This window comes from Bos grunniens, chromosome 13, assembly GCF_055505025.1.
Source record: "Bos grunniens cultivar Pamir isolate PY7600 chromosome 13, Bosgru_T2T1.0, whole genome shotgun sequence".
Lineage (NCBI taxonomy): Eukaryota > Metazoa > Chordata > Mammalia > Artiodactyla > Bovidae > Bos > Bos grunniens.
In genome coordinates, this window is record NC_141177.1 from 61,296,074 (window position 1) to 61,323,879 (window position 27,806).

At 36.0% G+C, this 27,806-nt stretch overlaps 1 protein-coding gene across 7 annotated transcripts in view; it reads left to right on the forward strand.

Moving 5' to 3' along the window:
* Window positions 1-27,806, forward strand: part of NEBL (nebulette) — a 378,828-nt gene that overhangs the window by 236,763 nt on the left and 114,259 nt on the right. For 4 of the 7 annotated variants that reach the window (XM_086334536.1, XM_086334539.1, XM_086334537.1 and 1 more), the window contains exons 1-2: window positions 23,830-23,935; window positions 24,025-24,096. The exons of 2 other annotated variants lie outside the window; for them this stretch is intronic. In XM_086334536.1, coding sequence (XP_086190662.1) covers window positions 23,855-23,935; window positions 24,025-24,096 — 153 coding nt within the window. In that variant the 5' untranslated portion in view covers window positions 23,830-23,854. Of the gene's footprint in view, window positions 1-21,476; window positions 21,541-23,829; window positions 23,936-24,024; window positions 24,097-27,806 lie in introns of those variants that run through there. One more of the 7 variants, XM_086334538.1, reaches the window with a different exon arrangement.

The following is a 27,806-nucleotide window of genomic DNA, read 5'->3' on the forward strand; positions in this document are numbered from 1 at the left end:
ACAGACAGAAGAGCCCGGCCTGCTACAGAATGTAGGGTTGCAAAGAGTCAGACATGACTGAGCAAGCATGCATAGCATTACTTCTAAACATTTTCAGTGGACAGGGCTAATAAACATGTATTTATAAGAAAGACAATGTAGTATTGGCAAAATAACAATGTTAGTGATACCAAGTATACTGAATGCAGCATGTCAGAATACTAGAAAGAATTCTTTTCTGTGTGATTATGCTAGTTAATTTGGTGCATAGTTAGGTCCTTTTTTTTTCTGTTTGGTTTTAAATTTTGGAGGTTGCTTTTTGTAATTTTTGGTTATATTTTCAGTTATATAACATGTTTACATGATTTTACAAAATCAGTTCAGTTCAGTTCAGTTGCTCAGTCATGTCCTGACTCTTTGCAACCTCATGGACTACAGAATGCCAGGCCTCCCTGTCCATCACCAACTCCTGGAGTTTGCTCAAACTCATGTCCATTGAGTCGGTGATGCCATCCAACCATCTCATCCTCTGTTGTTCCCTTCTCCCGCTTTCATTCTTTCCCAGCATCAGGGTCTTTTCCAATGAGTCAGTTCTTTACATCAGATGGCCAAAATACTGGAGTTTTGACTTCAACATCAGTCTTTCTAATGAATATTCAGGACTGATTTGCTTTAGGATGGATTGGTTGGATCTCCTTGCAGTCCAAGGGACTCTCAAGAGTCTTCTCCAACACCATAGTTCGAAAGCATCAATTCTTTGGCGCTTAACTTTCTTCATAGTCCAACTCTTATATCCATGACTTATATGCGTGACTACTGGAAAAACCATAGCCTTGACTAGATGGATCTTTGATTGTCCAAAATCAAAACTATGAAATGAAGTATTTTGGGAGAGATCTCACATTTTTCTCCATTTCGTCCTTCTTGGTTGGTCCCTTTCTTGGTAAATATTGTTTTATTTTTTTCTTCTGATCAGTTTTGGTTCTTCTTTTCCTGTTTCTTCTCAAATATGTAAGTTTTTGTTGAGGCACAAAGTCATGTCCGACTCTTTTGCAACCCCATGGACTGTAGCTCGCCAGATTCCTCTGTCCATGGGATTTCTCAAGCAAGAATACTGCAGTGGGTTGCCATTTCCTTCTCCAGGGGATCTTCCTAACCCCGTGGGATCAAACCTATGGGATCGAGCCTGCCTCTCCTGCATTGGCAGGAGATTCTTTACCATTGAGCTATCCAGGTTATAAAGTAAGCCCCAAATATGTAAGTAGCTGTGTTTTTATAGCACATAATATTCCCTGTATGACATTCAGTACACAGTCTTCTGTACTTTGTTTTTTCTGTATTCATGTATCCTGGAGAGCAGTCCATAGCAGTGTATGGGGATCTGCCTTATGTATCTGACAGCTCCCTTGTGTGGCTGTAGTTTATTTAACCCGTCCCTTGTTGTTGGACATTTGGGTTATTTCCAGTCCTTTGCTGTTGGTCTTGTAATGAATAGTCTTGTACATACATTATCTCATATTTTTTACTACTTTTGGGGGTTGATTTTTATAAGAGGAATTGATGGGTCAAAGAGTAAATCATATGTAATTTTGATAGAAATTGCCCAATCCACCTCCACTGGTGTTGAATAGTTGTGTGTTCCTAACAGTAATATACAAGAGCTAGTTTTTCCCATCAACAGAGTATGTTGTAAGCTTTTGGAGCTTTCGCTAATTTGAAAGGTGAAAAATGGGATCTCATGTTGTTTTAACTTGTACTTCTCATATCATTAATGAAGTTGAACATTTTTATTATGCTGAGGACCATTTGCATTTCTTTTTCTATGAACCGTGTGTTCATGTTTTGTCTGAATTGGGCTATTGATCTTTTCCTTCTCAGTTTTTAGAAGTTCCTTTTAAATTGGGGTTATTATTCCTGCATCATATATTACAGTTTTTTCTCTATTGTCATTTGCTTACAATATTTTATTAAGTATAAGTTTTAATTATTACTTATTTTTATGCAGTCAAATTTATCTTTATGTGGTTACTCTTTTCCCCATTGGATCTGGATTTTGAGATAGGAATAGCTTCCCACTTCTAGGTTATAAAGTAAGCCCCAGCTGTTTTCTTCCATGTTTTCATTTTGTACATTTAGATCTCATTTGGAATTTTTCTTGGTGTGAGGTATGAGGAGTGGATCCAATTAAATCTTTTCCTATGTTGTTCTGCAGAGAAGGCAATGGCACCCCACTCCAGTACTCTTGCCTGGAAAATCCCATGGACGGAGGAGCCTGGTGGGCTGCAGTCCATGGGTTCGCTAAGAGTCGGACATGACTGAGTGACTTCACTTTCACTTTTCACTTTCATGCACTGGAGAAGGAAATGGCAACCCACTCCAGTGTTCTTGCCTGGAGAATCCCAGGGACCGGGAGCCTGGTGGGCTGCCGTTTATGGGGTCTCACAGAGTCAGACACGACTGAAGTGACTTAGCATAGCATAGCATGTTGTTCTGGCATTATATACTGAGGCATCTTCCTTTTTCCCAATTGCTGGAACACCCTTTATCATATGTGCTTGTGTCTGCCTCTGGATAATTTATCTTAGTCTATGTATTAATGCTCCAGGAGCATATTAGAACTGTTATATAGAGTTCTAATAACAGAAGCTTTATGTGTCAAAAATATTTTTAAACAAAAGTCATGATGCCTTGATTCCTGTGTTTATAGAAACATGAAATTTGAAACAGAAACATTTTTAAAAATACACTCGAATGAGTTACTTTATTATTTCATTTTGCAAAGATGGGAATTAGGGCTTCCAGAGGTCATATAGACTCATCCAAAATTACCAAAATGATTACCAGATAGCCAGCAGTGAGACTAGAACCCGTAGTCACAGCAATACACGGCATGATTTTCTCATAAAAATTTGATTTTCTCAGATAATATAGGTAACTTGTCTCCTAGCAATGACCTAGACCCAGGTTGGATACCTTCTCTTGTTACAAAATATTTTCTTAGTTTTGAATATTTAAAATAACTTAAGATTTAGTTTATTTTACTTATAATATGTTCATTTTAGAACATTTAGAAAAGAACCCTACTACTGATTCCAAGAAATATATTAATATTTTGGTCAATTTCTTTCTGGAATTTTTTTAAATGCCAAAATCTTTTATTATGAGAGTGTTAAGTGAAAACAATTTTGAGAGGATGACAATAACGTTAAGCATTTAGTAAGCACTTACTTAAGTGCACTGATTAAAGTGTTCTAAGTACATTCTCTTATTTAATTTTCACAGAACCCATCTAGGGTTGCAGTCTTTTATTATTTCAATATTTCTTATGAGGAATGCTTGGCTCTAAGATGTTAAATAATTTGCACAGTCTCACAGAGCTGGTAATAATGTGTTCTTCCAGCCCCTATATTTTAACCACTATGCCACTATGTCCCATATATACAATTTTGGACCCTATTATTTTATTAATATTTTAATGGGAATGTTTGTTCTTGCTTCCTCAATGGTCCTGTTAAACTTCATTTGTAATACCACCTTGCTCTTAATGCAGTTAAATTGCTTATATCAGATTATAAGAAGTTGGAGTTAAAAATATTTTTTCTTTTTTTTTTCCTTCAGATATTATTCATAAGATCTTGGCATCTACACAAAGATGTATCTTGAAAATAAAATAGAATTATTATGGCAGAGGCCAGTGTGAGACAGAAAAACACATTGATTTCTATAGACATGGTTGCTGCTCAATGTTTTACATAAGATTCAGAGGGAGTTTACTTTCCTATGTTGACCGAACAGTCTCCCTGCAAAGTTTGTTTATATTAAATTTGCATAGCTACCTTTTTTGTTTTCCCAGTCTTTCCCAGATCCAAGTTGTCTCAAATTCTGAATTAGAGATGAGGTACACTTTGCATAGTGATGTGTGGCTAAAGAGTGAGTAGTCTGGAGCTCTGTGTGCAGTCAGAAGTAAATAAAACAGAAATTTCTTGAACCTGCCTCAAATTGCATCCTAGCTCAACACTGTACATTCAGCTGAGATATCAATAGACATGTCAGTAAGAAAGATGAAAAATGATAGAGAAGACATTTTCAAGAGAGAAATGCTTTGAGTGTATCAGGCCAGTGTGTAAGTACAGTATTAATGACTATTACGGAGACAGTGATTGGCTGGCAGCATTTTAAGTGCAGTGTTGTATGTTTCTATGCTAGGAGAGAACACAACAGTAGACTCTGGAGTCACAACCTGCTTTTTAACTGTGTAAAAAGTTTATACTCTCATATTCTGTTCTAGGTACACATGGATTATTAGGCTAAACCAGGGTAGTTTCTGTCATCAAGGAGTTTACCAACACAACACTGTAAAGCAATTTTCCTCCAATTAAAAGAAAAGACGTTTATGGTTTAGTGCACTGAACTCTTCTTTTTCACCATGCAGTGCCTAACAGTTAATAAGATTCTGAGCTCATTTCCTGGTATAATTTATATGGATTGTAGCCTACCGGGCTCCTCTGTCCATGGGATTTTCCAGGCAAGAGTACTGGAGTGGGTTGCCATTTCCTTTTCCGGGTATCTTCCTGACCCAGGGATCGAACCCAGGTCTCCAGCATTGCAGGCAGACACTTTACCGTCTGAGCCACCAGGGAAGCCTATAAATTACATACATGTGCTACACCAGAACCATCAATTAGTAAAATTTTCTGTCTTAAAGTTCAAGAGTAAAACATGTTGTTGATAGACATTGTCATGATTTTCCCTGCATGTCAGTGCAGCACAGGATGTGTGTTTTCTGTTTCAAATACCACTGATCTGTCACTCCAGTGGTAGAGGATAAAAGTCTATTGCCTTGAGGAACTTCAACTGGGAACATATTTTATCCCTAAACAAAGTTAGAAGCTTTCACTTGAGGGAGTATTTGAAAGTTGAATGTTTGATTCAGAGTGGCTTAAGAAAGATTTTGTAATAAGACCACAGATACTCCTATATTTGGTGTTTTTATACCTTAAATGTGATAATTTGCTACTCTTTCTACCCTTCCTTCTTTTGTATTTGTTCCAGTATAGTTCTGTTTCAGAGTTGTATAGACTAAAAATTGGAAACTCCATAAACAAAATTCTGGTCTGTAGTTCTAGAATTTTGACATTTAGCAATCTGTACTTATCAAACATCTAGTCAAATTAGATGACTGATTAATCACCTTATAATTCATTATGTTTCACTTCTCCTAGAAAATAAAAAGCTAGTTATTCCTAAAATTAGGGATGACTTAGTTAACAAGGATTATAATATAAAGATAATCTTTTATGTCTTACTGGGCTTCCCAGGTGGCACAGTGGTAAAGAATCTGTCTGCCAATGCAGGAGATGCAGGAGATGTGGGTTCAGTCTCTGGGTTGGGAATATACCCTGGAGTAGGAAATAGCAACCCACTCCAGTACTGGCCTGGAAAATTCCATGGACAGAAGAACCTGATGGGCTACACTCTATGGGGTTGCAAAATATCGGACATGACTGAGCACACATATACACGTATGCTATGTAACTGATAAGGTTATATAACATTTGAAAATGAATTTTAATAATTATGTTTTTATTAGAGTGTTCACTTACTCTTTAGACCCAAATATATTCTATTAGCTGCAGGTCTAATTTAAAACATCGACATTGAAATTTTTAAAGCCTAGTGCCTTATACGGGGCTTCCCTGATAACTCAGTTGGTTAAGAATCCGCCTGCAATGTGGACGACCCCAGTTCGATTCCTGGGTCAGGAATATCCCCTGGAGAAGAGATAGGCTACCCACTCCAGTGTTCTCGAGCTTCCCTTGTGGCTCAGCTGGTAAAGAATCTGCCTGCAATGTGAGAGACCTGGGTTCGATCCCTGGGTTAAGAATATGTCCTGGAGAAGGGAAAGGCTACCCACTCCAGTATTCTGACCTGGAGAATTCCATGGACAGTCCATGGGGTTGCAAAGAGTCAGACACGACTGAGCAACTTTCATTTTCAAGTGCCTTTTATAGTTAAATGTCTAAAAAAGTATTTGTTGATGAAATATTATTATAATGACAAGTTCACTTATTTTTATTCATATTTCATTAATAGATTCCCAGGTCTATACTAAAAGTGTTATTAGGAAAATATATAAAAAATAAATCTTGAGAGCCAGTTTAATCAGTGTGTGCTTAATTGGCTATTAAAGTTGTCCTGAAAACTTGAAATCATTTCCATTATTTTTACTCTCATACATTTCTTTTAAGGTTTGAACATCTGGATGTGTAGTTACCTCTAGTTCAGAGTGATTAGCTTATCAATAAATTAACAACCCATAATAGGCCCTTAAGTTAATAAATCTGGAAAATAAAATAGATTTTTGAAAGAAACATATAGATTACTGAAATTGATACTAGGGGAATTAGAAAAGCTGAGCAAAGTAATAGCTAAGGAAAACATTGAAAAATATCATGAAATAATTATAAAAGGCTCCTGTCCCTGATCTTTTCTTAGGGATGTTTGATTCTAAGAAATAGCTAAAGAAAAAAAATGGATTTTTAGGCAGGCTCTAGGATACTCTCATAGGGGAAGGCAATGGCATCCCACTCCAGTACTCTTGCCTGGAAAATCCCATGGACGGAGGAGCCTGGTAGGCTGCAGTCCCTGAGGTCGCTAAGAGTCGGACATGACTGAGCAACTTCACTTTCACTTTTCACTTTCATGCATTGGAGAAGGAAATGGCAACCCACTCCAGTGTTCTTGCCTGGAGAATCGCAGGGACAGCATAGCCTGGTGGGCTGCCATCTATGGGGTAGCACAGAGTCGGACACGACTGAAGTGACTTAGCAGCAGCAGCAGAATACTCTCATAGAAAGCAGTTGTAACATTTAAGGCTGAACTTCATGAGAACTGTGAAGTTCTTAGAAAGCAAATCTCCTTCATCATGTGCTCTAAGGGTCATATGGTTCTTTGTCTATTTTTCTGAACACAAGATTTCTTAGCTTGCTTATTAGCATATGGATGAAAAATAGCCCCCACCTGAATCTACCTGACCTTATAGCTCTAGCTCTCATTACCATCTGATTATCTGCAGCTTAATGTCTTTTGGTTCAGTCTCATAAACCCTGCCTTATTGCTCATTGAATGGCCAGTGCATTTCTCCCCGAGTGAGGTATTTCTGAGCTATAGCTGAATAAGGTCATGTGAGTCATCGTCTCATAAGAGCCTGGGACCTGAGAGTGGTTCACATAGGTAAATTTATTGATATGTTTGCTATAGCTTATTGATGAGTCCATCCTATTTTCAAGGAAAAACTATTTCAAAGATACATAAATTGTCCGAGAGCACACAAAGAGGTAATAGCCTCGAAAGAAACTCCAGTGTGTAAATATAAATGACTCGAGTCATGAACACATTTATGCATATTTGTCTATGTATTATTATATAAACAAATGCTATAAAATTGTATTTTTTCAAAGTATAATCTATAAAAAGCAGTATGTAATCTGAGAATGCAAGGATGGTTCCATATTAGGACACCTGTTAATATAATATAATAAAACCAATATGCTGTCTGTACTAAAAAAATCGAATAAGAAATGCTATCTGATGCTGAAAAAGTATTTGGTAGAGTTCAACAATTCCTGACATAGTATTTCAAAAACTTGGCTTTTATGCTTTTTGCTATTTGCAGAACACTATGAACATTTATTATTTTTATTGTTTTTTTTTCAGTTTTATTTATTTATTTACTTTACAATATTGTATTGGTTTTGCCATACATTGACATGAATCTGCCATGGGGGTGCCTGTGTTCCCCATCCTGAACCTCCCTCCCACCTCCCTCCCCATCCCATCCCTCTGGGTCATCCCAGTGCACCAGCCCCGAGCACCCTGTATCATGCATCGAACCTGGACTGGCGATTCGTTTCACATATGATAATATACATGTTTCAATGCCATTCTCCCAAATCATCCCACCCTCGCCCTCTCCCACAGAGTCCAAAAGACAGTTCTGTACATCTGTGTCTCTTTTGCTGTCATTTGTTATTTTTATAACCAGACAAAAATATGTAAAAGTTTTTAAAAGCCCTTTAGGGCAGATAATTTTTTCTTTTTGTATTCCAAATTTCTTATTCATCCAATAGTGTCTCAGTAAATATTTTAAATGAAGCGTCCCATCAAAACAAAGTAGTCTAGGTTTTGATAATTGTTAAGAAAATGAAATAGAATTTTTCTTTTTCTCTCAGAACACCTTGTTTCAGAAGTGTACCTTTTCCTGTGTACAGCATGAATGACCAATAGTGTCCTTTGAGGGTGAATTACTTTTCGTTTAGAAGATGCCTTTGAAAATTGTACTCTCTTTCTCCACGATTCGCTTCTGTGGACTCTGACCTCTTTTCCTGAACTGAATCGGTGCCCTAATCTGACAGCTATGCCTATCTAACTGATAACTGATACTCCATCTGAACAATTCCATCTTAGATTCAATATACTTGTGTCTAAGCCCGTTTCCCTTTTTATCCAGACAACTAAAAATTCCTTAGAACAACCTCTCATTTTCACATCTTGTCTGTTGCTCAGCCTGCATTTTCAGTGTCTTCTGAATCTTTATATTAGCTTTCATGACCCTGGGTATAGGTTTTGATTTCTTGCCTGGACTGTTTTTCAGAAGTCTTCTGATATCGTCTTTCTTTCCACTTCAGGGTATTTTACCCACATTACAGTTAGAGTACTCTTTAAATATTGGATTTCTATGTCACCCCCCTGCTTAAAACTTTGTGAAGCAACATTTCTGATTGGATTATGTTTAAAATTATTGGCTTGGCATTTGAAGCTGTCTTCAATACTGCCTTTCATGTATTCCTTACTCCTACATCTTCCCCATGGATGCTGAATTCATTTCTCATTGGGGCCATAGTGTGATCATTCTGTTTTCTTTTCTCATACTTTGCCTTCCAGCCCCGCTTTTCTCACTTATGAAAAACTAATTCATCCTCAGAAAGTGCAGATCCAAGACAATGTGCATGAAACTTTAGAGACTTCCTGATACTTGTGATTTCCTTCATTCTCTGAGCTGTCACAGTGCTCTGTAATTCTCTGGTGACTTCAGTGTATTTTCTAATTGTTTTATCTCTACTCATGGATTAAAAGCTGCTTGAGTATGAAAACTAGATTTTATTGCTTTGTATTCTCATAATGCTGAACATTTATATATAATAGTTCAAACATTAATATTTTGAATCAAATACTGAATTATTTGAAAATAATGTATTTATGAGTAGTATACATTTGTATTTCAAACTTATCAGTGCCATTGACTCCAAAGCATTCCTTTGGGAGATAGTGAGAAACCTATATGCAGGTCAGGAAGCAACAGTTAGAACTGGACATAGAACAACAGACTGGTTCCAAATAGGAAAAGGAGTACGTCAAGGCTGTATACTGTCACGCTGCTTATTTAACTTATATGCAGAGTACATCATGAGAAACGCTGGGCTGGAAGCAGCACAAGCTGGAATCAAGATTGCCAGGAGAAATATCAATAACCTCAGATATGCAGATGACACTACCCTTATGGCAGAAAGTGAAGAAGAACTAAAAAGCCTCTTGATGAAAGTGAAAGTGGAGAGTGAAAAAGTTGGCTTACAGCTCAACATTCAGAAAAGTAAGATCATGGCATCTGGTCTCATCACTTCATGGGAAATAGATGGGGAAACAGTGGAAACAGTGTCAGACTTTATTTTTTGGGCTCCAAAATCACTGCAGATGGTGACTGCAGCCATGAAATTAAAAGACACTTACTCCTTGGAAGAAAAGTTATGACCAACCTAGATAGCATATTGAAAAGCAGAGACATTACTTTGCCAACAAAGGTGCATCTAGTCAAGGCTATGGTTTTTCCAGTGGTCATGGATGGATGTGAGAGTTGGACTGTGAAGAAAGCTGAGCGCTGAAGAATTGATACTTTTGAACTGCAGTGTTGAAGAAGACTCCTGAGAGTCTCTTGGACTGCAAGGAGATCCAACCAGTCCATTCTAAAGGAGATCAGCCCTGTGTGTTCTTTGGAGGGAATGATGCTAAAGCTGAAGCTCCAGTACTTTGGCCACCTCATGCGAAGAGTTGACTCATTGGAAAAGACTGTGATGCTGGGAGGGATTGGGGGCAGGAGGAGAAGGGGACGACAGAGGATGAGATGGCTGGATGGCATCACTGATTCAATGGACATGAGTCTGAGTGAACTCTGGGAGTTGGTGATGGACAGGGAGGCCTGGCATGCTGCGATTCATGGGGTTGCAAAGAGTCGGACACGACTGAGCGACTGAACTGAACTGAACTGAATACAACTGAAAATATAAAACAAAACTAATAAAGTTGATCATCTATTTTGCATTGGTCATCTAGTGTCATTTTTTAAAAGTTATTTTTATTTTTTCACATATTTGCATTCATATTTGTAGGAAACAAATATTAGTGTGAAGAATAATAAGTCATTATTATAACCTCGAGAGAGTATGTTAATTAAATTAAAGTGTAAGGAAAGGTAGTAATTAAGATAACAACTTCTTTCCCCATTTGTGATAACATGAAAACTTTATTTCTTTATACTGAGTCAAACTGCCAAGAAATTCTTGCAACAGATTGAATGCTATGATAAATATCTGCTTTTTAGAGCTTTGGACAGTGTCATTGCTTGAAAAGCTAGCTTGAACTCCCCGTGAGATCATTGGAAAGATAAATGCTTAAAAGCTTTTCAAAGCAATACTCTTGGCTCTATCAGAATTTAATTTCCCACTGATTATGTTTATATCAATTTTGGAACACATGGCTAGGAATATACGCACCATAGTTACACCACCAGTGACTCCCATGCCTTGGGACTACATCACTGTTTCATGTGCATATGGAATCCACTTATATTTTCTTATATATAAGTACCTTGGGTTAAATACTCTGTTTTTAGACTAGACTATAAAAATGTTCTTGTACTGGTTTAAAAGCTGTGTCTTTTTAATATTTAAAAACATTTTGATGTGTGTGGGAATGGGCTTTATAAATATCCTATATTGTGTCAGCTGCTCAATCATACCTGATTAGGTTCTGACCTGTAGTCAAAATACACAGGGTGTTTTTAAAAGTAGATTCCAGCTGTATGACTTCACAGGCTTGAATTCACACAATGGATCTAGATGGTGTGGCAGTGCAAAAATATGTACAAGATCTTGGTCCTGATGATATTTTAAGCAAATACTGCATCATTTTGAGCTTCAGTTTAGGGGTCCTGATAGTATTTACTTTCCAGAGAGCTGGTGAGTATGCCAGGAAATGAAACATGTAACGAATGTAAAGAACTTACCCTAGTGTCTGCTATTCAACATAGGTGACTTCTGTTTCTTTTGACCAAAAAAGCAAAACAAAACAACTAATTGATCAAAGAATTTGTTGATAATAATGTTGTCATCTTTGAATGTTTTGTACCATGGTGATTAGTAGATAAGGTAAATTTGGTAATAAGATTATCATACAATCTCAGAACTAGAAAGGCTAGCCCATTTTTTACAGTTGAGAATATAAAGGACCAAGGATGTAAGTTGAGCCCCCCAGCCACCACACAGCAGGTGAATAGCAGAGTGGGGTTTTGAACCCAGATCTTGGGACTGCTCCCTCTGAGGCACATTTTCCACTCTACATATCAGAACACTTCCTTCCAAGTGATGCCTCTGTGACTGCAGTTCATTCAGTGGGCAGTTAGTGGGCTTCGAATCTCTCCTGTCCTTAGTCATTCTTGCCTCGTCACTTGTAGTGTTTTTGCCAAGTTAAAAAAGAAGTAGAATAAGTTCTTCTATCATTCTGGTGTGGAATGTGATCTGATGCATGTGTTCTGTTTTTTTAGCATAACATAAACTTAAGCAGAGAAGCCCCATTACCACCTTTTTCATGAGTCAGTTATGATCGTCATCAAATCATGGCCCAAATACAGCCCTGGTCCTGTGTCTGAGATACAAACATTATAAAAACCTGTAATTTACTTTAAAAGATACATTTTTGATGATATTTTGAAAACTATTTAGTCCTTATAAACATTTGAATAATTAAACAAAGATAGTGTTGTTTTTGGACAAGTAAAAGAAAATGCTGAACTTAAGATATAATGAAAAGATAAATTAAGTATAGAACTAGTTAAAGCATAATCTTCTTTACAACAAAGTCTTGGCAACTCCATCCCAGTAGATTATATTTCATAATACAGATAATTTACCCCTTACAGGAATTTGCATTTTGAGTTGGCCACATTTAATTGGCAATCAGGTAGTCTCTAAAATAATCTTATAAAGTTTATTTAGATAAACTAAAGGTATTATAAAATTTATTATTATATTTAAAAACCCATACAGATGAATAAGAAATTATACAATCTAGCTATTTAATCGTTAAATTAAAATATGTGGTTTCCTTATTCATGACTATTTGTACAAGGGAATAATATAAATACCATAAATAATTGTCAAAGGAAATAACATATCCAGTGATTTTAAATCATAACATAAGAAACCGAGTACAACCTTGATCAAATGCACATATAGTAATATTTCTATAAGAAAAAATATTTCATAGGATTATGACAATAGTAATGTAGTATCAAAGCTTAATTAAAAATCTTCAAACAAGATGTCCTTGTAACTTTATTAAAGTATGTCAGCAAAATAACCTGCTTTTCAGCAAACTTTACACCTAAGTAAAATTTTGACATAAAAAACAAAACCTTCAAAATGGAAATACTCTTTTTAAAGTTCACTTTTTTTGATAGTTTATAATAGAAAAGCTTAAAAGTAGCTACTTCATGCTTTAAAAATGTAGCTTTACAAGAAATGGCTAGAGAACACGCATTTTAAAAATTATCCATATTGGTAAATGAAGTTCTTGTTTTCAGCTCAGGAATGCATATAAGGCCAGTATTTCTTTTATACAATTATGATTGCTCTTAAATTTGGGGATGAATTATTCCTAATATTCTAGTCTAAATCTAGATAATTTTTTAGTTTTAGTGTGTGTAAGTTATCTTCATCAGTTTTGTGTGAATCAGAAAACCCTTACCATAAAAGTCATTACTATCACACTATTTTCAATGACTACCTACTATATTTTTTGAACTGTTAAGTGTTGGATCTCATTAAAAGAAAATACACCAGATCTTTTTGGGTGTCAAGGCAGCTATGCAGAAAGGGTAGGCTCTATTTGGATGCAATAAAATCTGCCTGTTAAATTATTTTCCATTCTGCTTCCTTCATTTTGTGTTGCTATACTTGATATGCATCTGAATCATCATTAAGAAGAGGACCACAAACACAAACTTTATGATCTCAGTATATGATGATCAGAAGAGAAAAAGCAAGGCTCAAATAAATTTGAAATCTTATTGTTTAGAATGATTTTGACATGCAGGTAAGGAACAGAATTGGAGAAGGCAATGGCAACCCACTCCAGTGTTCTTGCCTGGAGAATCCCAGGGACGGCGGAGCCTGGTGGGCTGCCGTCTATGGAGTCGCACAGAGTCGGACACGACTGAAGTGACTTAGCAGCAGCAGCAAGGAACAGAATAGCACTAGGGCATAATGGCTTATCTTGGAATGACTGTTTTGAAATTTGGAAGGTTAGTCTCAGGTTGCCTGGCCACCCGTGGTCCATTTACTCTAGGCTTTTGTTGTGGTTACTCATGGTGCTTCATGTGTGGTGCTCATAACAGCTCATCCCATTCAGCTGTGCTCCACCCTCCCTCCTTCCCACACTTCCTTCTTTCCTTCCATTCTTTCCCTGGGAGAGATGGTTGTTAAATATTTACTGGATCACTATTGCTTATAAGTGTACCATTAATGAAAAGTAGGAAAGCTTCTCAAATTAGGTTCCTGTCAAGTCAAGGATGCTCATCATGCTTTCACTGTGACTTGCTTCTACTTTTCCTTCTAACTCAATTGTCTCCAAACCACAAGTACTCTTCTTTTCAAGAACCATTGGTAATGACCATCCCTCTGAAGTTGGAAATTGAAAAAGGAAATAGAAAATAATATTGCCAAAAGAAATCAGTAAGTGCTCTCTCATTGCTCTATGTTCTAATAGGTTTTATACTGTCTGAGTAATAATGCAGACATAGGTTTGAATCTCTTACTGTGAGAACTGAAGTGGGTTCATTCTTCATCTCAATGTCTCATCTGTGAAATGGACATTGGGAGGATTAAGTAGGATTCTATATGTAATGCAGTGCTTTGCTTATGGCTATTACTCTTTCATGTCCTATCAGAGATCCTGGTAGGAACCAGCAGAGGGGGCTTCTAAGAGTTCTTGACTACCCCCCTCCATTTTTATATGAAGTTCATTTTTCCCCAAAATTTTCAGCAGTTTATATGAGGGATAATGCAAATGAAATTTTAGGCTTTGGATAGCATTTTATGTAGCAGCATTTTTGATTCAAAGTGCTTCATGGCATTTGGATATTATTAAAGACTCAACAGTTTAAAAATATCCATTTCGCTGGCTCCATTAAGGAAAGAAGCTGGGTCCTCTGTGGAACAGAAATAAGAGATGTTGTGTTTCCCCTCATTGCTCCAGATCTTTTTTGTTGAGTATTTGAGAAATTCATGTTTTTAATATAAAGTCTAACTTCAGTAAAATACTTAGGTTGTTTAAGTGATCTATCAGCTTCTTTATTAAAATCTCATACTTCACTATGACACTGCTTTACAACATGGTTTAAAAAGAACTTACCTGGCCAAATTGATGAGCGAATTTGTGGCCTGAATTGCATGATGTGAGTTAAAAATTTGAGTTTAAAAAAAAATGAGAGTATTGATGGAGATATTTCCCCATTTGGGCTTTTGTTATTTATATAGAGAAAGAGAGAGTGAATATCTATTATTCACTCACATAATTATCTATTTATTAAATATTAAGGAGTGAATATTTATCCCCCAAACTGCTGGAACTTTGAAGTGTGTCATTCTCATTAATGAAACAAGATAGCATTTTGAAAATACACCTTTGGTGAAGTTAATTAAAACATAATTTAAAGAGTTAATTCTTTATTTATAATAACAATTTAAACTTCTAATAAAATACATTCCCATGTAAAGAACTCTGATTTGGATAGTTCTGGAAACTAAAATATATTGCAGTTTTTATTGCTTGCTTATGAGGATTCTGAAATTCTCATCTTAAGAAGTTTAATTTTAAATGTACTTTTTTTCACATCTAAGGTATAGATGTGGAGAAGGAAATGGAAACCCACTCCAGTATTGTTGCCTGGAGAATCCCATGGATAGAGGAGCCCGGTGGGCTACAGTCCATTGGGTCACAAAGAGCCAGACACGACTGAGTGACTAAATGGCAAGGTATAGATGATCAAAAATGAAAAAAAGATAGCTAGTGATTTCCAGTCTTATAGCATCATGGCACAGCTCTGGTGTCCACTTTGGAGCCACTGTCCGGTAGGGCTCGTCAGAAGTGAGGTGTGCTGAATTGAAACACACTGAATTTCAGAATATAAATAGGGTAAAATATCACAGTACTTTTTATACTGATTATATGTTCAAAGATAAAATTCTGGGTACATTGAGTTATAGAAAAGATATCATTTGTCAATTTAATCTGTTTCTTTTGTGGCAACTAAAATACTTAAAATTACATATGTGGCTCACATTACAATTCTGGACAGAGATACTCCAGAGAATGATTTTGGAAAGAGTTAAAACAACATATATAGACTTTGCCTGGGAAAAGTCACTTTATGAGCAAATCAAAAGTAGGCCAAGCATACTGGGGTTATGAAGAAAAATCTTGCATACACAATTTAAGAAAAAAAAGGTATATGGAGAAAAGCACTTGTAGATATAACTAGTGTACAAAATGATAAAAAATTGTTAGCTACAAAATTATTTGAACATTGATAAAAAGCTTTTAAAAGCATGCTGCATTTTAAAAGTTTTATTGTTTAAAAATTTAAGTATAGTTGATTTACAATATTGTTAGAAAATGAAGCTTTTTAAAATCCAACACATTTATCATAGTATTAAAAAGGTGTATTTTAAATTGAATATACTAATGAATATTGATTTTCACATGTATATTCAGTATCTGAAATATACTGGAGATATATACAAAAGCTAGTACGGTGTATTACAAAGTATTTAGATGCTCATTACATACATGTTGAGCAAATATGTAATTGAAATAGGAAGTGGTAGAGATTTTTGTTGATGTTATTCACCAACATTATCTGAGAACGTTAAAATCGTGCCAGACCCATAGAATGCACACAAGAAATATTTGTGAAATGAATGAAGTTGAACACACACACACACACACACGCACACACTAAATCATAGAGAATATAAAGTCCTCAGAGAGAAATTAACACCAATATATGTTAAACTAGTTCTCACTAAAAAGTACCAATTGTTTTAAACATCACTAACTTTATAGCTGTCTTAATGATACATTTACTTTAATTATGGTCTTATTTTGACAGTGTCTTATATTTTGAGTTACACATGAAGCAAACTCCATGAAAACAGTTGGAACAAAACTCAGGAGTTAGTGCTTCAAAAGTTACAAACCTGTAAGGGTCAGTTGTGGTGTTTTCCTGGTCTTAACCAATAATGAAATCATGACTTCAGGATAGAAATACTTAGCCAGATTAGGTACAGTAATTGGATGCTTAAGGTTCAAGTAGAAGTATCAATAACGCTTGTATAGTAAAAAGTAGAAAAAAAAGTGCATTTTAATGATAAAATTGTAATTATAGCAATGTAGAAGTGTGAAACTTATAAACAACATTTAACATGATTTCCATTTAATTGGAGGGGATATATAATACAAATGTATTTCCCTTGCATATTTTTCTTCATACAATTGGGGATAATTTTTTCAGTATGAGTCTTCATAAAGTCCAGGTAAGAGGAATATTTCAGTTGGCCAGTGATAAAATGAAGGGGTAAAAATTAAATTCAAGGCACATGAAGGTGTAAAGTAGGTGTAAAGATGTTTCTGCGATTAGTTGACCAGGAAATGTGTTATTTTAAGTTTGTGACTCAGACCTACTTAGGATCACTGTGTTAGGTAAGTGATTCCCACACACATACTACATGGAGTTCTCCCTGCTGCCCTCATCTCTCCCCATTTTATGCTCCAGTGACATTGAAATCTTGGTTCCTCCAACTTTATCTCTGGGTCTCTGCAAATGTTCTTTGGATGTCTTCCATATACCCCATTTCTTTGCCTAATTCTGGCTTAAGTATTCTCTCTAGGGGGAGATCTGCCCATTACTTGGTTTCTGCTAGATCTTCTTGCTCTGAGCTCATGTAACTCCCTACTTGTATTTTAGAGACATTGTTATACTTTCTCCAAAAAGGGCTGAATTGTTTCACATGTGTTTACACAAGTGATTGTTCCAATGACTGTTTTCAATATGGCTTCAACTCCAAAGCCTTTCCCTTTTTCCTTGACTATAAAGACTTCCTCATTATTTCCACGTTTTAATGTATGATTCTTCCCGTCTGGAAACATGACAGAAACAGCTTTTCTCCATAAATGACTAGGAAATTATTTACTGTGTTTTCATAAAATCCATAAATCATGTAAGCAGGACATGCTATGAATTAATTGGGAGGACATCTACCTCTGAAGGGTTAAAGAATTGCCAACACTGATCAAGCCCACACTCTGGCTCTTGATATGGTGTTGACAGCCAAGCAAAGAGCTTCTTCAATAAATCCACTCTCATATTCAAGTTTTTCCAGATGTGAGAAGTAATTAAGTCTTTGCATTTATTGAAGCCTTGTATGCGTTTCAAGAGGAAACTGGCAGCTGTGATGAATTAACTCTGCTTGAGTGCATGTGTGTGTTATGTGTGTGTGTGTTGCGTGTGAATGTACATATATACAAGCACACATGTGGCATTTGCCAATAGTCAAATGAGATCAGACCTTTTTAAAAAAGCAAAACAAAACAAAAAGCTAATTTTCATACACACCAAAAAATTTTACAGCTATAGCTCACAATTTAGAGAATATGGCTTTATCTAATATGACTTTCTTAATTTTTACTTTTACTGTATGTCAAAGGGAAGAAATGAAATTATTTGCATCTGTTAAAGGGTTTTCTTAAGGAAAGGTGAAACCATGATTCTCATAAAACATAAAATGAACACATTTCAAAGATTTTAACTCGTTAATTGAGGACACCAGAAAGATATTGCAATAGGTTAAAAGGTGAATTTGAAGAACCAAACATAAATGAGCAATGGGGAATGATGAATTGAGTGTACAGATAGCTATAAAAGGATCTATCAAGAAGCCAATAATCAATTACTCTTCCCCAGGACACAATTAATTTGCATTTGTATGGCTAAAACATCATTACCATTGTTATCAGTTTTCAATAATTTATGGTGTGGGTAAGTAGTTTAAAAATAGTGAAAGGCCAGATTAACCAGAAGGTAATGCTAGATAAGAAAAGATGTAATTTTTTTTTTTCCACCAATTTCAAAGCCTTTCACATTTTTCCCTGACACCTCTCACACAAAACTCTAGGAAAGGCATACTTTTTCAGATTACTCAAGCTGTTTTTTTCCTGCTTGACACTTTGGTTCTGATCACAAGCTGCACAGAAACCATTCAAACCTTGGGCTTCTCTTGGTGGGAAGGGTTTCAGAAGTGCTTATGGTTTTGGCTTTGTTGTTACTAAATTGGAACAAATAACTCAAGTAAGTAGCAAATTGAACCGAAGTCTTCTTTCGGTTCACTGGGTACTTATGTTAATGTAGACTCTGAATATGAGGACTCTTTTTTCCCCCTCTTGTCAATATACTTAGAAGAATAGATATTTAAAATTTTGGCATCCCAACCATCCCCAACCTGCAAATTGTTGTGCCAAAGATTATTTGTGGTTTCTTGTTCTTCTCTTCCTCCAACACAAGTGTAGATGTGTGGCTTTCGTTTGTGAGTAAGATCTGTATTTGTAAAAATAGGAAGTTCAATACAGAAAAACACTATTAAATCTTACTTTAGCAGAGTTCCCTGTGCTATCCGGTAGGTCCTTGTTGGTTATCCATTTTAAACATAGAAGTGTGCACATGTCGATCTCAGTTATGTGGCAGCATGGATAGGACGTGTCCGAGTCGCTCTGCTGTGCCCCTGAAACCATCACAATGTTGTTTATCGGCTATGTTACTGTTGTTGCTATTTAGTCGCTAAGTCATGTCCGACTCTTTGTGACCCCATGGACTGTAGCCCACCAGGCTCCTCTGTCCATGGATTTTCCAGGCAAGAATACTCGAGTGGATTGTCATTTCCTTCTCTAAGGCATCTTCCCAACTCAGGGATTGAACATGCATGGGCAGAAGCATTCTTTACCACTGAGCCACCAGAGAAGCCCCATTAATCAGTTATACTCCTATATAAAATAAAGTTTTTAAAAAAATCTTATTTTAATGGCAAAATTGGTAATGGTGACAATTATTCAGTTGCTTTGCATCCTTTAGATTTCTAATTAACAAACAGTAATGAGATAGCCATTAAAAAGGAGAGGATAGACTTAATGAGTGTTAACTGTAAAAATAGATTGGGCTAATAATAAGCAGGACTCTTTTCTTATATAAAGAAGACAAATTGCCCTAGAGAGCTTGTATTTCTTGTTTTAAGAAACGATTTCTCCCCCTCATCTATTAGTAAAGTTCTCTTTTAGATAGATGCCAAACGGTGAAGAAAGACATAAGGCAAAAGTAAAATAATCAGGGATTCAACTGAGAAGCAAGAACCTTCTGGGGATAGTCATTTAAAAAAAAAAAAGGCAAAATGAGTACTTGAAAAGACTGCCAAGGCAGGCAAGCTTCTCTCTCATTTACCATGTAGGGGGAATATGTTATAATAAGATATGTTGAATTAATTTTTAAACTGGAAATACTCAGTTTATCTCTAAATATCCCTCAACACAGAGCTGAATCTCAATCTATTTCAGTTGTTTATTATGGAATTTCATTTGCAAGTCACTCATCACCATGTTAGGGAAGAACCACATGTTCCATCACTGCAGAGAACAGAAAGGAGAAAAAAAGTGAAATAAATATGAAACACTTCTCAAAATAAGAGATTGAATAAGAGATTCTTATTGTATGTGACCTTAAGAACAAGAAGACTGTCAGACACTGCATGACTCATGATGATGGTGTAGACTTGCTTCCTTGGCCAGGGTCTGTGTCTCCAGAGACCTGAATTACCCCTGGGACCTGTCAGTTGTTATAGAAACAGATTTACTTAAACATAAACATCAAACTATAAAAATATGGAAGACTTCTGTACTACAAATACATAAATTAGCTCTTGTCTTTGGGTTGTTATGCTGCATGAAGACTTCCTGGCCTTTAAAAACATATTGAAGGTTTAGAATTTACTCTTTCAAATGAGACGATCTTTCGATATCAAGTTCTTTCCCTGGAACTGTGTACCTTTATTCGATAGTTGAAAACTCTTGTGTTTGTAAGGGGCTTCCCTATTTTTAGGTGCTTTCCATTTATTAACTTTGGGCAATTCAGTTTTTCTGCTTAATAATGGAGACTTTGAGCCAGAGTGGGATTAAATAATTTTCCCTAGAGGATGTGGGAGAGCCGGACCTGGATCTCAGGGGGTGTTTGGCAGTAGATAATGTGATCCCATCCTTGGTCTCATCCTCAATCAGGGCATGGGGAGAGTAGGAAAGTAAAAGGTAGATGACAGAAATGAAATGCTTGGAAAGTAAAAGGGCTTAACAGCTATACAGATATTCCCTTTTGGCTCAGCCTAAGGTGAAAATATGTATTAAAATACAGCATTTAACATGATTTAAAAAAAAAGAAAGAAAATTGGGGAATTTTGAAACATGATAGCTATCTACGAAGAACACTTCCTTTATATCCCCAAAGTCCCATTTTGGAGCTATTAAGAGACCTTTACTGTGATGAAATTCAGGGCTTAAAATGTTTAACAGAAAATTTTACATGAATTTTATATTATACCTACAGGTAAAAAGGAAAAAAATGCATTCAATCAAAAGTAGTAATGTATCTAGCTTGCCAAACATTCCATTAAGGAGTTCCTACAGCAAGTCTTAAATGATTAAAAAAAATTTTTTTCCTACCTCATTTTAGCACAAATTAAATTTTACTCACCATTACATATCTAACATCAAATTCAGTGCCTGGAATAACCACATTTCTTTGAATGAATAAACGTAGGGCTCTAGTTAGATTTGGGTCCTAATGCTCCACTAGGTAACCTTGTGAATAAGACAAATAATTAATTTCTGTTGACATCAATTTTGTTCTGTATGAAAGAAAGGGCTTTAGCAGGATAGACTTCTTAAGGACTCTTATAGTTTTAAAATTCTGATTTTAAAACCTTACGTGGAAAATTTGTGTTCACATTGTATATGGCATTTGTTTTTGATTTCCAAACTTTTGTGCATAATCTCAACAGATTATTTTCTTCCAGCACAGTGGAGGATTTGTTGTATGATGGAAAATGAGAAAAGAGCAGCCACTGAAGTCTGACCAAGGTAACTCACCATAGAGAGGAGACGTCACCGTGAGCTTTGTGAGTACTGTCACCTCAAACACTAGCCAGGCAATGCCTCTTAGGCAGCTTTGGCAAGATTTTCTTCCTATGCTTCTAGAAGTTTGCAAGAAAAGCTTATAAAAAATATGCTTTTCCTATTTCCAAATAAAGATAATGTAATATAGTTTCTATGGAATACTATGATAGTCTTTTGGCAGAGGCTTGAGGGAAACAAGTAGAGTCCACACATTCTTCTCTTTTATGGAACAAATATAACATATGGAGAATTTCCTCATAGAATTCTCTACACTGGCCTGACATGACTATGATTTTATTTTTATTTTTTTATATTTTCTTGACCACGCCATACAACATTTGGGGTCTTAGTTCCCTAACCAGGGATTGAACCTTCAACCCTTACACTGGAGCATGGAGTCTTAACCACTGGATCACCAGGGAAGTCCCCATTACTATGATTTTAAAGTTGAAGTTTCCAGTTTCAGAACCCTTGGGGCATGTCTTCTTGTCATTTTGCTGGTACGTAGGTTATATAATGCCTCTAAGTTTGCGTTAAAAATCATTTCATAAAACAATCAACTCTTAATAGAACACAACCATTTTTTTCAGAATACAACAGTGTTTTCCTAAGTAATATTTCACAGAAGAATGTTAGTTTTCTGCAGTATCAAATGTCAATAAAAGAACAGAAAGGTAGGTAGGTATGTAAGCAGGTAGTAGATAGATTAGATTAGATGAATAGGCTTTCGTTTTGGGGAATTGCTGGGTTAAGCAAACTTAAATAGTTTTCTTGGTTGTGGGTCTTCTAAGGTGTGGTGTGGGAGCTTCTAATGTGTCGTTATGCCTTGTGGATCTCTAAGTGGCAGGGGTATAGATTAGTACACAGGTTTCCCCAGACATGTTTGTTTAAGAAACCCCCTTTTCCCCTTCAGAGTATTCTGCAGAATTTTAGCCTCATACAGCACAATTTGAGACATCTATACACAATGATTGTATAGAATTTTTTTCTTTTCAGAATTTTTAGGCAAGACCAAGGCAATTTAAAAAATTTAAGACTAAATATGATACTAACACAACATTGTAAAGCAATTATACTCCAAAAATGAAAAAAACAAACAACTGGATATGCTATTAAGAGAAAACATTATCATACTTTTTTGCTTGGAATGTATTTTTTGATTAAAGTTGTGTTTTATATCATTTGTTTCATTATTCACCACAAGGTACTTTTTATTATGTCCCACATGGATATGCTATGGCTTTATAAATATTAATTTATCCTAGGATTTAAAAAACAAATCGATAAATTGAACTGTATAGTCTTAGAACTACCTCGTTGACGTTAAAGGGTTTGTTTTGAGAAATACATTTTAAATTATATAACTGGTGATACATACTGCATTGTAAATATTGTTATAGTTTATCCTTCTAAACCTTTCCAAGCATGTATTACGCATTGAGAAATATACAGATATCTAGTGAAATGTGTAAAAATTGACCCTATGGGCAGAATTGAAAGAGGGTACTTATTATTTTTTGAAATAATGATGTTTCTAGAATTCTTAAATAATATATCAGCCTATGTTAACTATAGCTTCTCATGTTTAATGATGTTTACAATTAAAATAATACAATAGCAATGTATGATTAACAACCATAATTAACTCAGAATAGATTCTTCGAAGTGGTTCAAAGGGCTTTCCATGATAAATTACTAGCCTTTAATCAGCTAATATCAAGTATTTTTTTAGACTGAAAAAGTATATATATGTCTCATAAAAATTTTAATTTAACTTAATGAAATGAGTTTAACGATCCAGATTCACCATACCAACTCTGGGGTATGTCTGACATTCCAGTGAAAGCTTTATTTAGATGGAGTTGAGGAATCTTTGAGATAGTAGGCTTTCCACTGTGTTATCTTGAGTGTTATAGCTGAGTGGTTTTCCCAGAATCTCTAAATATTGTTCAAACTATTTTATGAATGAATTGAATTCATGAAATGTTAATAAACTTGTCTCAGTTTAAAGAATGTTGACTTGAAAAGTTCACTTGAATTTTGCCTATTAAAATATTCTTTCCTCTTATGAGGCTAGTCCTTGCCAACCTCAGTGATCCGGTTCTATCCACTCACAGGCAGCTGTGATAAGGAGGGTGAAGAGTGAGCTAAATAGGGAGGAGGCCTGGGCAAGGTCATTTCTGCCAGAACACAGAGATGCCAAGATCTCAAGGGTGCTGCAGTGTATAAAAAGGTGCTGCACTTGTGAATTTTATATATATATATATTAAGAGTAAAAATGAGGGTTCCTGTATTTGAGGATGTGAAAGATGAAACTGAAGAAGAAAAAACAGGGGAAGAAGAAAATGAAGAAGACAAGGTGGGTGAGAAGGCGCCTGCTGAGGTGTGGTGTTCATTCCTTAAAGTTGATGATGAGAAAAATGTTTCCTTTCCTTTTTCCCTGGACAGGTATTCTTTAAGCCTGTTATTGAAGACCTGAGTATGGAGTTGGCCAGAAGGTGCACTGAACTCATTAGTGATGTAAGTGGCTTAAAAATTTTTATCTGTTTTGCCTTGCCTATGTGGCATGATTATATCGTAGAATCAGAGAGCTGAGGAGAAAACCCTGAACTCATTTATTTAAAACCCAGTGATTTTCCAAATCATGGAACTAAGTCCAGAAATGTTAGATGGTTTTCCCAAGGTCACCTAGACAGAGAATTTCTGTGGGGACATGTCTCCATGTTCTTAAGCCAGAATCTTGTCCCTTCTTCAACTTCACTGTCACTCTGGCATGAAATCATAAAGCATCAGATTTCTGAACATATTCCATTGAGAATACAAAGCCTTTTACAATTTGTGTAATGATGTAATTTGTTTTGAGAGGATCTCTATCTAAATGAATGGTTTTTAGCATTTTGAGTAGCTTTTATGGAATCTGATGAATCCAGTAGTTTCCCAGACCAGAAACATGAACGTTTCTACGTGTGTGTGATATTTATTAGCAATTTAGGATTCACAGTTTACTGAACTGCATGTTGAGAACTCTGAACTGGATGTGGATGATGCTATTAGTGAAAGGAGCATTGTTGCTGTGACTTTTTTTGTTAACTGGGATCAGTTTATGTTGTGTATTGAGGGAATCCTGGGTTTACAGAATTAAGTAATATGGGTCAACTCTGGGAGATAGTGGAGGACAGAGGAGCCTGGTGTGCTGCAGTCTTTTGGGTCACAAAAAGTCAGACACAATTTAGCGACTAAACAACAACAATCTGTATATTTCTGTCCACTATTTATCTATAGTAAATACGCAAACTAGGATGGTAGAAGCAAGGGAAATAAATGTGTTCTTCTCTTGGGATGAGAATTTAGATGATCCTCACTAGAACAGTTATAAGAGAATTGCTGTACACAGGGAAGATGGCTCATGAGGCATGAGCAGGTGCCTGTCTTATCTAGAAAGGGGAGCAGAGAACTGGTTGTTTCTGTTGTTGTTCTTAAGCAAGATGATCAGAATAGTTTACAGACTTTTATTTGCAGAGGAAATCAATCCTGGGCCATATAGTCAGTGTTCTCTGAAATAGCCTGCTTGAGTAGTTTAACAGTAACCCTGAACAGGCTGGCAGGACAAAGTTCCTCAAGGGAAGCGTGTAGAATACTAAGATTAAGAAATGATAACACATTTGAAGTGTTTAGTAAATTGTCTGGAACATTGTGAGTAACAAGATGCTAGCTGTTATTAACGATTGTCTCTATAAATTAATTTTGTATCCATCCGATCACATTTTATATATGATTCTGTGCTCCCTTCTGGTTTGTTAGAAGAGCCGGGATGGTGGAAATCAGACTCCTTCCTGTATACTTGACATGTAATGTAATTAAATTTTATTTATTTATTATTTTTTTGGAGGATAGTAGGTTTTAATCCAAATATGTCAATAAGCACATTATCACATTAAATGTAATCAAAATAAATAATCCAATAAAAAGTGAAAATACATCAAGCTGGGTATTCAACTATAGGCTATTTATAAAAGATACATCTTAAATATAAGAACTTGGAAATTCTTGAGTGAAAAGTATGGAAGACAATGTGTTTCTTTGTGCCATTTCTTAATATTCGTCACAAGCTACTATATGTAAAAGTTCTTTGTAAGCTATAATAATAATGAAATGATAACGGCAGCAACGGTGATAGTAAAAGCAGCAACAGCTAAGATTTATTGAGGACTAAGTGCCAGCTAATGCAGCTTGTGAGGTAGGCTCTCTTGTGTTCCCATTTTAGAGATGAAGGACAAGAAGGCTCCGTCCGAGAGGTTAAGTAATTTGCCCGGATCACACAGTGAAGTAGTGGGGATCAGGACTTGAACATGAAGCCCTGTCTCTTAGCCAGTCTGCCATGTTATCTGTCCTGTAGCTTTCATGCAAAGTGTACCTTAGCTTTATTATTATGTATTACACAAATATCAGCGATGTGACCGTGTAAAACTTCAAGTTCCGAGCTCTGGAGATAGTACCTCTTCCAGTGTTGTTTTATTTGAGGTGTATTTGTGGCTGAGTCAAGTTATATAAACTATTAAAGTGACAGCTTTAGTTAGTAGGTGATAAGAACATTTCTCAGTGACTTCAAAACCAATCTTGTAGTGAGGGGCGATGGCCTTTACTGTTTTGACAAAGCAAAAGCCATGTTATTTTCCTCTCATGTAGGTGAAGTCAAATACATGAGAGTAATTTCTGTTTATTATAGGTTTATATTGCATAGCCCATTCTACTTAAATATTTAGATCATATTACTGTGGCCTAGTTTATATATGTGTACATGTTTACATTTTGTTTCCAAAGAGAATTCCATACTTATTAAAATACTGGTTCAATTTTTGAAATTTTTATATTTACCAACCAACAGTCTGAACAATTACTTTCTTTGTTTCTTAAAAAAAAAAGAATCAAGAGTTTGTACAATCATTTTAAAATCAGATTTTAATTTACCCTTTCTGGGAGAGTTTCAGGGATTGAACTGAATCAAATTTCTATTGTTTTTAGAAATGTAATTAAATAGTATTATTAAGTAATAACTTGTTCATTCACACTTGGTGTCATCAGTGTTTTATATGAAGCAGATTAACTTAAATTTGAAATTCTTTTCTTTGTTGTGTTGTCGGCATGACTAGATAGTGGTCTAAAATGTATATTTGAAATTGCATCAATACAGAGCTAAAAGCAAATATAGAAAGGATGAATTGAGTTAGATTGGAGTTCCAGTCAAGTCTTTATTATGTCTCTGATAGTGTCCATCTGTTCGTGCTCACATTTAATTTAGTCCACCAGTCTTTGCCCCAGTCTCAATCTTAAAGACAAACCTTCAAGGACTTTAGTCTTGTTTTATAATCCTTTATATCCCAAGGGGGAAATCCATGTGTTTACCTGAACCTTTTTGTTTGTTTGAAGGCAATCTGTTTGCAGCTTGTCACCATGTGAATTTGGTTTTCTGTTTGCCAGCTTTGTAGAGTCCTACATCTTGAAGCTTTAAGAAGCTGGCTCACATTTCCTTATTTATATTTGTTTAGCTGCATCATGTCTTTGTTGCAGCATGCGGTATTTTTCATTGCAGCATATGGACTCTCTGGTTGCAGCCTGCAGTCTTAGCTTCTCCATAGCAGGTGGGGTCTTAGTTCCCTGTCCAGGGATTGAACCTGTGTCCCTTGCATTGCAAGGCTGATTCTTAAACACTGGACCACGAGGGAAGTCCCAGGCTCACATTTTCTTGATCAAATCACACAGCTAGTGAGACACTGACCTGGGATTTGGAACAAGGTCTATCTGACTCCCAAACCATGGCCACCACGATGTCCTTTCTCTGCTGTTGTGTGCCAGGCACTCCACATGCAATACTGTATGTCATGCCACAGTGAGCTGGTGCTGTGGGCCCCGTGAGCCTTAGTTCAGACGTGGTGAAAGCTGGCATTGAGTAGCTTGTCCTTGGCCACCGACTGGTCAGGGATGGGGACAAGAATTAGGTTTAGATCTGGCCAAGTCCAAAGCCTGGCTGGTAGCCCCTCATGACTCTGCTCCATTTTCCAGATGAGAAGGTTGGTTTCATGGATTTCTCTTCATGGCACAGTCTCTCTGCATCCCCTTCATTATCATTCTGATCATTCCTCTCCAGACCTCTTTGAGGTTTCATGTGTCTTTATCAGGATGTAATAACGAGAACTGTGCGCAGAGGTCCAGATGTGGATGGCTGTGATTAT